General features: G+C 57.1%; 1 protein-coding gene across 1 annotated transcript; it reads left to right on the forward strand.

Annotated features, from left to right (window-relative positions):
- The first annotated feature begins 4,632 nt into the window (after positions 1-4,632).
- Pld4 (phospholipase D family member 4) lies at positions 4,633-11,022 on the forward strand. The gene is made up of 11 exons (XM_010607342.3): positions 4,633-4,711; positions 5,777-5,866; positions 6,206-6,372; positions 6,953-7,136; positions 7,447-7,567; positions 7,982-8,109; positions 8,702-8,902; positions 9,512-9,651; positions 9,755-9,920; positions 10,010-10,106; positions 10,428-11,022. Exons 2-11 carry the CDS (start codon positions 5,777-5,779, stop codon positions 10,628-10,630), a joined length of 1,497 nt encoding a protein of 498 aa, XP_010605644.1. The 5' UTR covers positions 4,633-4,711; the 3' UTR covers positions 10,631-11,022.
- Positions 11,023-11,616: the final 594 nt, after the last annotated feature.

Consider the following 11,616-nt stretch of genomic DNA (forward strand, 5'->3'; position numbering starts at 1 on the left):
AAAAAAAAAAAAAAAAAAAAAAAAAAAAAAAAGACAGGACAAAAAATACCCAAAGGGAAAATGGCAAAATAGTTTCCATAAACTATAAACCTGTGAATCCAATAACTCAACAATTGCTAAAGAAATATACAAAGGAAAATAATTACTACAACATATCAAAAGTTGCTAAAATTCATGGCAGGAAAGAACTGAAAAGCAGGCAGATAAAAGGTTTATTACATGCCAGGACCAGTGACGAGAAGAGAAGCTGCCTTCTAATCCAGATGTGAAAGCTGCAACGGCAAACTGTGGAAGACAAAACAGAATCAACAAATAGCATTCACCTTAAAAAGTTTTTTTAAAGATAGATTGATATATCATAAAACTAGAAACCTCTGTCCATCCAGATACACCATGAAGAAGGTGACATATTGGCTCTACTTAGATCCAACAAATAATTTATATTCAAAATATATAACTGTTTTAAGTCAGAGGAAAAATTAAAAAGCTAACCTGAGACAGTCAGGCTGCCATGGCTGGACACAGGCTGGGACAGCAGAATGAACCCCTAGGAGTGATCATGGGTAACCCTCATGGCAGGCGAGTGACTCCTCCGTCCAGGGCAGACTCTGCCCTTTAAGGAGAGCCTGAGGGACCCCGTTTAACTCTCGCAGAATTAAAGGCTGCACAGTGAAGTCTGTTACCCATGCCCACCAGCTCTGCTGTGGAGAAACTTCTGAGTGGGTTGTGGAGACAGCTGCCTGCGTTGCTTCTTGGGGACCTGAAGGCCACTTGTGCTGGAACACTGACCTTTCAGTGGGTCTTCTGATGGGTGGCCAGATAGAGATGCAAAGCTCCACACACCTGTCTTCATTTGTGTCTGATTACACTCAGCTGTGCACAATGGCTTATTGGGGTCAGTGAGTGACTGTCTGAATCTCCCTCCCAGGCCTCATACATGCTAGGCAAGTGCTTTGTCACTGTGCTAAACCCAGCCCTCTCCTCTCTTCCCCTTGCTTGCTCCTTGCACTCCTACAGCGGCCCAGTCACCTAGAGTCCTTCAGCCCCATCAGAAGACCCCGACCTATCCACGAGGCCAGGCTTCTGTTGCCAGCTGCAAAAGGAGCTAATCAACTCCTGGGACAAGTTGACTGTGGCTATTCAGTGGCTGAATCTTGCACAACATGAAACATCTTTTGAAGCGAGTGTTGCTGGACTTCAGTCCATCCTTTGCTTCTGCCTCTCCTTAGAGGGCAGCAGCTCCTCAGTCAGTGCTGGCTGCTCCCAGCTGAAGCCCAGTCAGCCTCACCTGTGTGTATGCCACATGTGCCTTGGCCCCATTTCCATCATTTCTGAGTCAAAAGATCCTGTGTCAGGTAACAAACCTGAGAAAAGGCCAGGCCAAGGACTCCAACAGGCACTTTCCAAGAAGGCATCAAAGTGGACCAGTAACTAGATGGGAGAGGCTCACCATGACTTTGCACCAGCTTAAATGCAAATGAAAGCCAGTGAGCTCCAAGCATCCCCTCCAGAGAGCTAGAACCAGAGTCCTGGGCGTGGCTGGTGAGAGTAATATCAATCCAACTATTTTATTTACTAAAGCAATGCCTATGGCTGTGAATAGCAACTGCTACTTGTCCTTCTGTCTGTCTTGAAGGCTTTGGTCAGCCTAGAAGAAACCACACTCTGGACCCAAAGGGGGACATTTCCACAAACCCAATGAGCTCACTTAATTTAACAACACAGTAGGCATGGCCCACATCTGTAATCCCAGCTCTCCAGAGGATGAGGCAGGAGGATTCCCCTAAGAGTAAAGCCAGCCTGAACACAGCCTAACCCTGTCTCAGAACAAACAAACAGATAAATAACAAAAACCTATGATCACACCACACTTCTCTGATTCTCATAGAACCTGGAAGGGTCCAGGTTCCTAGGGAGCAGGTCAGCAGCAGTGCTGGGCGGGGGGAGCGAAGTCAAAGGCATGGATGGCATGAGTTTCAGTGACACTTTGCAGGGAGAGAGACAGCGGTGATGGGCAAGGACACGTCAGGGCCTCTGTCACATGCTGGGTGCTTGTCTCGTTGTACCATCACTATCCCCACATCTGTCTTAGGTATTATTTTGTGTGCACAAGGGAAAAGAACATATAATATCCAAACCGTTGGACATGAGAGGTAAAGAGAATAAAGAAAAGTCAGTGGCTTCAGCAGTAAGAAGAAAAGCAGCAGGGAAAGTGGGGAAGGCCAAGTGCAAGGTGAGTGTCACAGTCCAGTCACACACAGCATGACGACATGGGGTCTGTGTATGTGACGGTGAAAGGAGCTGAAAAGCCAGGTGTGGAGCTGCTCAGGAGGCTGAGGCAGGAGAAGGGCATGTTCAAGCTTAGCCTGGGCAACTTAGTGACTTAGCAAGATCATGTCTCCATAAATAAACAAAGGGCAAGGGATGAAGCCCTGGATTCAATCCCCAGCACTGCAAAAGATAAAAGAAAAAGTTGAAGGTGTGCATGTGCATATCATGGGGTTAGGTGTTTATTATTCTGTGCTTCATCATATGTTAGAATGCACTCTTCCAACTTTTGTAAGTGCACTGAACTCATCTCTCACACGAGCAGCGGCCTGACACACATCCCATTTACACACCTGTACAAGCCTCTGCATGCAGAGTCCAGCACTGGTCCCCGGCCACCGAATCCAAGGTGGCCGCGGGCCGGGGATGGGCAGGCCGCCCTCCTGGTGGGCTGGAGCTCTGCGACACACACACCTGACCAGCTCTCAGGACGCAGCCCCCTGATGGGCGGCTGTAAGTGGCCACCGCCAGGCACCCTGACCAGACCTGCCACCAGAGAACCAGGAGTGCTGTCAGCTGATTTCATTTGGGATGAAAAAGCCCTTTACCCCGCAGACACACGATGAGGTGTTTATTTCCCCTCACAGACATTTTGTAAGTAGAGAGGAGATTGAAGAAAATAATATTTCCCTTTCCAAAAACCCTGCCAAGACCCTAACCCCTTCCTGAGACCACCAAGGGCCCCAGGCCCAGGGTCAGGCAGCTGGGGCACCGCCCTGAGAATCTTGGCTGCATGGCCAGGCCCTGCACCAAGGGGCTGTGCTGGATCCCCTCAGGCAGAGCCACAGCCCCTGTGGGCCCAACTCCTCCTCAAACATCCCCAAGCTTATGTCCTTGTCGATGTGAGTCCCCGTGCCCAGGCCTGGCTAAGGTGCGGTGGGGGAGGCAGCAGGCACTGGCCTCATACAGTCAGCTGTCCTTCCCTATCCCGCTCACCAATCCTAACCCTAATGCTAACCAAAAACCTAAGTTCCCATAGGGCGATACTTGAAATCCTTCACTGTGGATAACCCTAAGGTGAACTCTCATGTTGATACTAACTATGAAACGGGGGATAAAGCCTGTTTACACACTGCTGCAGCCCAGGCCTCCTACTATGGTCACCAGGGCCTCTCAGCCCAAGTCCCCATGTACGCAGCTTGTGGCAGCACCCAGGTGATTATGACCGGCCAGAAGGTGAAGGTGTCTAATTGGCCTGGGGCAGAGAACAGAGTCTGGCCAGGTCAGAGTAGTGTCCAGCAGGAAGTGGAGAGTCAAGCTCATTTTCCTAACCGCTTGGTCCCAGGACATAGCCTTGGGAATGCCACCACCTGGGGTCACCAGCTGTTCCTCCCTGAGGCCATTCAAAGGTCAGCACCCTGGACAGAGTCTGGTGGCCAGCTGGTGACAAGGATGAAGCAGATGCTGCCCCCAAGGCCCTGTTCTCTGAGGGCTAGGGCATCTCCTGGGTACCTCCAGCTAGTTTGCTCTCCAGGCGGCCAGTGAGCAGCCCCACCTGCATTCTCGAGCACAAGGTCCTGGCTGCCTCTATCACCCAACCTCCCCGTAGTCAGGTGTGACCTTGTGACCAAGCCCAGAGGAAGTGCTAGATCATGGCTGTGGGACCTGGAATCAATGGCTGAGCTTCAGCGTGAGGGCATGAAGCTAGGAATCCTAGAGATTGGAGGCTGAGAGCTGAAAGGACCAGCTTCCAATGGCTGTGGAGCCACTGCCACGTCTAGTGTCTTAGTTGTTGGTGTGTCTTACTCCTCTTGTTGCTGGAACACAATACCCAACACCCACAATTTAAGGAAGGAGAGGTTTAATTCATTTATGGCTTACAGAGGTTTGTCCGTGGTCAGCTGTTTCCAAGGCAGGGCAGCATGGCCAGGGACATGGTGGAAGAGCTACTCACAGCATGGTGGACAGGAATCTAGACAGAAAGGGAGGCACCAGAGGGACATGGACCCTTCCAGGCCACACCTCAGTGGCCACCTCTTCCCACCAGACCCTACCTCCTGACAGTGGTCAGCTGAGCCCCATGATCCAGTCACCTCCCCAAAGCCCTGCTCGTGAGCCCATGAGGCCCTGGGGAATATCCAGATCTAAACCCTACCAGAGAAATGAGCTGTCTTGTTAGGCCACTGTGGCAGGGTCTCTGGCCAGAAGTCAGGCTGACATCCTGGCCCCGGGCAGAGGGGCGCCCTCTAGGGGACGGCAGGTTCTCTCTGGCTGTGACAGTGCTCAGCCCCGCCCTCCAGGCTCCAGCTGCCTCTGGAGTGGGGGTGGGCACACAGGGCAAAGAGGAAGAAGCTGAAAGGGGAAGCACAAGTACTGCGGGAGAGCAAAAGGCCTACAATCTGCAGCCAGAGCCAGGACGGACACCAGGGCAGGTCCCCCAGAGGTAGGTGTCAGTCCTCCAGGGCCAGGAGGGAGAGGGCCAGTAGGAAGGGGTTGCTGTGTACCTCCACAACCCGTCTCCCCAGAAGCCTCAGGGCTCACAAAGTGCCCTGCAGTGCCTGTCTGTACCCAGCCTATGCAGCCAGGGCTCCTGGGGCACCTGAGTCCCCAGCAAGCTGATAACCAGGCCGGCTGCCCCTGGTACAGACAGCTGGGCCCTACACCTGCAGACCAGAAGCATCATTCGCACCATTGGCCATGACCTCAGATGCCCAGAGTCCCATTGCTGCCAGCCCAGGGCCTGAGAGGCTCAGTACCCTGCCCCAGAGGGGTCCCTGGCTCACCCAGCTAAGCCTAGACAGCGTCTCCACAGGAAGGGCAATGGGAGACACCCAGAGGCCTGCAGGCCTGGGTCACAGCCTGACCACACCACCCACCCAAGGGATCCATGGGTCTCAGCCTCTGGCAATTCCCAGGCCCAGAACATGGAGTCTCCCCACATCACAGCTAGGGAGCAGGGCCTGTGCTGGTCAAGGGGTAGCCTTTCCCCGGGCCCAGGGAGAGGACCTTAGAATGCCCAGAGCCCTGCTCTGTAGTAAAACCCTGGTAGCAGGGCCACCGGGGCAAGGCTGTCCTGGCTCCCAGCTCCAGGTAAGGACCTTCTCAGGAGACAGACAAGCCCTATCCTCACTGGCCACAGAGGGAAAGCCCTGGCCCTAGCAGCAGTGCCCAGTCTTTCAGACAGCATCCGCCAAAAGGCCAGAGCAGGGCCAGGCTGAAAGGGAAGTGGCTGCTTGCACCAGTGGGAAGGCACTAAGCACAAAAGCAGAACTGGTACTTTCTGACCACTCTGTGTCTTGGTTAGCATGAGGAACTGAGACAGGGGACAGGAGACTGAGGGGTCAGCTGTGCTCCCCAAGAGGCCCTACAGGCCGTTACCTGCCTGAGGTTTTTGCATGGAGCTGGGGGCTGGGCCCATACCCAGGATGCGCTGCAGGGGAACCCCATGGGGAAGGGTGACACTGTGGGTCGGAGCTGCCTGTGATGCCTGCACCCCGACTCCCCACAGATGCTGACTCCTCCATGCAGAGCGGCTGAGGCCCCAGGGTGGTGGTCTTGCTCCATGTTGCCCCACAGCCTGCTGGGCAGAGTCGGCACGGTAGGCCTGAGCCTGAGAGGGGTCTGTGGACTCAGCGGTCAGAACAAGTTCTAGCCCAAGTCCCAATTGCAATGATTTTTAAAACTCAACGTTTTCATAAGCTTGTAACTCCCCAGGCTGCAGTGGAGAGGACAAAATCAGCCCCGAGGTGGTGGTCGGGGGCCCCAAGCCCACCCAGCCCGCTGCAGACTTGGTTGTGTGCTTCTGCAGGGGGGTGGGCCTGAGAACAGCCAGTCGCCCCAGCTGGAGGCCTGGGCCCCTCTGCATCCTTCTGCCCTCTCCCTCAGCACCCTAAGCCCAGCTGGGCCTCTGGACCCTTGCTGATACTATCTCCTGTAGGTGCTGGGGCTGCTGGCCATACTAGGGCTGGGCCTTGTGACTGTCACCTACTTCCTGGTGCGAGTGTCCCCTCCTCCTGCCTGCTGCCAGCTGTACCACAAGGAAGAGAACCTCAGGTCCTGGGAGGCCCTGGGCAGGGAGGCTCAGCTGCAGAGGGACTCCTGCCGGTGAGTGAGTGTGGGCTGTGGGGCGGGCAGGGCTCAGCTGGGTGCTGTCTGCCATCCACCCTTGGGTCCCTGGCTGGCATCACCCCTCACCAGCACCTGCAGGATGATGCAGGTCAGGGGGCAGTTGGGCTGTCTACCTAGAGTTGGGTCTAAGAGTGGTGCAGACTTGGGGTGCCACTTGTACAAACCAGAGCTGCCACTGGAGATCTGGCCAAGGATGGTGAGCACCATCCACTGCTGGGTGAGCTTGGCACCTTTGCAGTCCTGCTATCCAAGCTGCTGTCCCACAGCTCCTCTTACCCCTCCTGCCCTGCCACGGGGTCCTGTACCCCACAACCTCACCATTCTGCTCAGCCACAGAAGGGAGAGTTCCTGACGTCACCACTTCCAGAGCTCAGGGGGCTCAGCGCTGCCCTTCTCTGTTGGTTTAGCTGCCTGTTCTTCATGCTCTTGTCTGGGCTCAGGCCACAGGACTGCATGGTGATAGTCCCCGTGCTGGGCAGTGGGATGGAGCAGGCAGAGGAGGCTGGCTGATGGCCTTGTGGTTACACACACACCTTCTTGGCCCCCTGCATTGCAGACTTGTCCTTGCTGAGAGCCTCCCCAAGGACTTGCCTTATGCTGCTGGCAGCCCATCAGCCCAGTCCCTGGCCCTCGCCTGGCTGCAGCTGCTGGACACCGCCCAGGAGAGTATCCATGTGGCCTCCTACTACTGGTCCCTCACAGGGCCTGACATCGGGGTCAATGACTCCTCCTCCCGACCGGTGAGTCCCTGGTTCCTGCCTCCAGCTCTGAGGCTACAGGCTGTCCCTGCCCATCTGCCCAGCCACCAGTCCAGAGCTCCTGGGAATGGAGTAGGGCTGGCACAGCAGGGGCTCCAGGGGCAGGAGCACAACCCTCTGGGCTCTGAGAAGGTGACCACTTGGATGCAGTTCCACACCTGGTCAAGGGTTGTGTGGACACCTGGCCTGACCCTGGGCTGTTGGCAGCCAGGGGCCTGCAGAGGGCGAAGGGCAGGAGTGCACTAGGGCAGAGATGCCCAGGAGCTGCCACTCACAGTCACCTGCCTTGCAGGGAGAGATCCTTCTACAGAAGATGCAGCAGGTGCTGGCCAGGAATGTCTCACTGGCCGTGGCCACCAGCGGCTCGGCACCAGCCAGGAACTCCACTGACCTTCAGGTGCTGTTGGCCCATGGTAGGTGTCTGCGCTACCTGGGCCCCGCTGCCATCTTGTTGGCACCATGGGACAGAGAAAGAGCAGCAGAGTGGCAGGGCAGAGTGGGAAGGGTTTACCACGTACGTGTTCCTGAGGTTCCTCCAGGGGCTCTGCTGGGCTTGAGGGGTGCTGAGCAGCACAGAGGGTCTCTCTCCACAGGGCCTTGCCTGCAAGCTGGGGAGACTCAGGGTGGGCAGGGTCAGCAGCACAACCTCCTTACAACCTCCTAAAGGGCCTCACGGTCCTCACTTGTGAAGGATGACCACAACAGCCTCCACACAGCACAGTGGTCTGAAAATAACTGCGTTGGCTCAGTGGACAAGAGCTCAGAGTCTGGCACAGCACACAGCTGGCTCAAGCAAGAGCTCATCCCCACTCTGCCTTCACCCCCAGGTGCCCAGGTGCGACACGTGCCCATGAAGCAGCTCACCGGAGGTGTCCTGCATTCCAAGTTCTGGGTCGTGGATGGGCAACACGTCTATGTGGGCAGCGCCAACATGGACTGGCGGTCCCTGACACAGGTGAGTCCCAGGAGCCCCATTACCAAGGCCTTTCCCTGATGCTCCCAGAGCAAGTCAGGGTCACAGAGGAGCCTGCGGTCATGTTGTCCTGTGGCCAAGACTAGCTCCCTGATTATGAGATTCTACACAGCCCTGCAGTCGTGGCATGGAGTGACACTCAAGGACAAGGTCATGGCCTGGTGCCCACGTCCCACCCGCTGGGACACACGCAGATCACAAAGCATGCACCTGTTTTTAGGAAGCAATGAGCTCAGCACCTGGCAGAGGGCTGGGGTGCACTTAGTGCTGGAGCGTGCACTTAACATGTGCAACCTGGTTTCAAACCCCGGCACCAGAAAAAAAATGTTGAAGAATATGAACACGGTGAGTGTGGTCATGGCTTCACAGCACAGTTGCGAATGGCCTTTTTTCCCTTGCTTGTCTTTACATGCTTTCTGTTGCTTGGGTAAAAACCAAGTGTTCCTGTGATCCCTGGAAGTCAATGTGTGGAACCAACAGGGACCCATGGGGTCCTGTGCCCTCCCCCACCCTGCCTTGGCCCCCACCCCAACCCTCACAGACAGTGCTGCCACTGCTGGCCCTGGTCCTGCAGGTGAAGGAGCTGGGCGCCATCATCTACAACTGCAGCAGCCTGGCCCAGGACCTGGAAAAAACTTTCCAGACCTACTGGGTGCTGGGGGCGCCCCACGCCATCATCCCTAAGACCTGGCCTCGGAACTTCTCATCCCACATCAATCGCTTCCGGCCCTTCCGAGGCCTCTTTGGCGGCCTCCTCACCACAGCCTACTTCTCGGTGAGGCATTGCAGAGGTCCAGCCCTGGGGGCCCGCAGCAGCTGCTTGGTCCTAGGAGCCTTGGGGCTGTGGTTTCAGGGGGGCAGGTGGCACTGGCAGGGCTGGGGCTCAGCTCCAGGAGGGTCCCAGCAGGTACCAGCAGCAGGAGACAGACATTCAGAAGGAAGGTGGAGGGTCCATCGGAGTCTTGGAACAGGCTGCCGAGGCGAGTGAGGGTTGGGAGGTGCTGCTAGGCCTAGGAGAGGACAGGGAGGCCCTCAAATCAAGATGCCTCATTCTTTGGGAGGAAGTCGATACCAACAGCCCCAATCAGAGCACACCAAGCAGTGCCTCGGCTGCCTGAGATTGACCCAGGGCAGAGGCTGCACTGCAATGGGACACCCCACACGTGGCTTCCACTCTGGAGGGAACGGGCAACTTCCCAGGACAGGACAGTTGAGGGACAGTCAGCCCAGCTTGGAGACTAGGAGGCCCCACCAGTGCCCACCAGCCCCATGCCCACACACAGACAGGGCCTCTTGGGTGGCATGCGGCTGGGCCTCTGCTTCAGGACACCCAGGGTCAAGGTGGGAGCCAGCGTGGTACCTGCAAGGACAACTCCCTCCACAGGCTTCGCCACCTGCGCTCTGTCCTCGAGGCCGCACGCGGGACCTGGATGCGGTGCTGGCAGTGATGAAGGGTGCACAGGACTTCATCTATGTCTCGGTGATGGACTACTTCCCCACCACCCGCTTCAGCCACCCTGCCAGGTAGGACTGGACTGGAGGTGTGCCCTGCCAAGTGGAGGCCATGCTGAGGACTGGCAGCCCCTGGGCAAGCTCCCTCCCTCCTGCAGCACTCTTGCCCCTCCAGGTACTGGCCAGTGCTGGACAATGCTCTGCGGGAGGCAGCCTTGGGCCGGGGTGTGCATGTGCACCTTCTGGTCAGCTGCTGGCTGCACACTGACCCCACTATATTCCCGTACCTGCGGTCACTTCAGGCCTTCAGCAATCCCACGGCCGGCATCTCAGTGGACGTGGTGAGGACTGGCTTCAGGTGGTCTGGGGGAAAGGTGGACTTCCCTCTGCCAGCCTGGCCTGACATGTTCCTCTCACTGTGCCCCGGAAGAAAGTGTTCATTGTGCCCGTGGGGAATCACTCCAGCATCCCTTTCAGCCGGGTGAACCACAGCAAGTACATGGTCACAGAGAGGGCAGCCTACATCGGTGAGTGGCTGTGGGACCTGTGGGTGCTGGGCAGAGGCTGCTAAGGTGGATAGGGCCTCCAGAGGCATTTGGGGGACCCTGGATCAGCCCATTTGTCACCGGGCTTCAGGGGAATGGGTGGGGAAATCCTGAGCACGGGGGTCCAGAAGGCTGAGTCAGGACACCCATCCTGATGTGACATGGCTGGAGCGCTCCTTGTGGAGAGCTAGCTGGCCCTCCTGCACCTTCTTGAGGGTTTCCAAACCCAAGGAGTGGCTGCAGTAGGGGCAAGGCTGCAGGACCTGTGCCCAGGGACCCAGTGTTTCCTTCCCCCCTCCCCAGGTACCTCCAACTGGTCAGAAGACTACTTCAGCAGCACCTCGGGGGTGGGCCTAGTGGTCCACCAGCAGGCCCCCCGAGCCCAACCAGGGCCACCCCCCGTGCAGGAGCAGCTGCGGCAACTCTTTGAGCGGGACTGGAGTTCCTCCTATGCTGTGGGCCTTGACGGACACACCCTGGGCCAGGACTGTGTTTGGCAGGGCTAAGGCCCAGCCTCCTGGCTCTGGGCCCATAACCCTCAGTGGACGCTGCTGCCCCTAGGGCATCAGTTCAGGTGCAGAGCTGTGAAAGCAAAACAGCTTTACTTGTGCCTGAGAACTGCAATGCAGATTTGGCAGTTCTGACCTGGACCTCTGGGGTCACAGATCACATGGGCCAAGTGGGCCTGGGGACACCCCATAGGTTGCTGGGGAGGAAGGCGACAGTGTGGAGAGGGGCCCAGCACTCAATGGTCCCCATGACCCATCACAAGGGCCATTGTCCCCAAGTACAGAGCTCGTGGGTCATGGTGAACACTGTCCAGCTACAGCCCCAATAAGAGATGCTAATGTCCGGAGCCCTGGCCTGGGTCAAGGGCAGCACTCATGGTCTTTTTCTTGCCTCAGTCATGCATGCACGCACCTGCCTCTGCCTTCATGCTGAGCCGCTGGGCATGTCTCAGCCCTCCTTCAGAGTCCAGCGGGGCTCTGCAGCTGCCTCCTGCCCAGGTCCTCTTGGGTCCCGACTGCTCGAGCATTGTGATACAGATGCAGGTCCCAGGCACCTCCTCTTCAGGGGGCCCTGGATGCCCCAACTCTAAAGCTCCAGAGCTGCAATTTGGGCCCATGAGAGTCTGTCCTCTGTGTGAGCACAGCAGGAAGTCCCTGTCCATGGTCACTCGGACTGAGGAAGGCCAGCCATGGGCCTACTGAGTCTTACTCAGTCCAGCCTGCAGGACACTGGGGCAGGTGGGAGGATGGGTGGCACCAGCGACCCTCTGTGGGGCACCCACCCAGCCCCCAGGTGCCTGGCCTGAAGCCAGAACTCCAGCTCACAGGCCACTGGGGGGCAAGAGCTGTGGGATGGATGCCACAGGCATGGATGAAGAGTAAAAGGTGGAGTGCTGGCCCCACTCATGCAGCCCCCATGAGTGGCAGGATGTACAGAGCTGGGGTCTATTTGGGGGGCTATGCGCAGGGCTTCAGGGGGTGGA

Source organism: Fukomys damarensis, unplaced genomic scaffold (genome assembly GCF_012274545.1).
Source record: "Fukomys damarensis isolate Sample0158 unplaced genomic scaffold, DMR_v1.0_HiC HiC_scaffold_21, whole genome shotgun sequence".
Lineage (NCBI taxonomy): Eukaryota > Metazoa > Chordata > Mammalia > Rodentia > Bathyergidae > Fukomys > Fukomys damarensis.

What these genes read in the sequence shown, in the direction of transcription:
- Pld4 (XM_010607342.3), top strand. Translation starts at nt 5,777, where the DNA reads ATGCTGACTCCTCCATGCAGAGCGGCTGAGGCCCCAGGGTGGTGGTCT. An exon ending in TCACCACAGCCTACTTCTCG is followed by an intron (nt 8,903 to 9,511) that starts GTGAGGCATTGC and finishes CTCCCTCCACAG; the next exon opens with GCTTCGCCACCTGCGCTCTG. An exon ending in AGAGAGGGCAGCCTACATCG is followed by an intron (nt 10,107 to 10,427) that starts GTGAGTGGCTGT and finishes CCCCCTCCCCAG; the next exon opens with GTACCTCCAACTGGTCAGAA.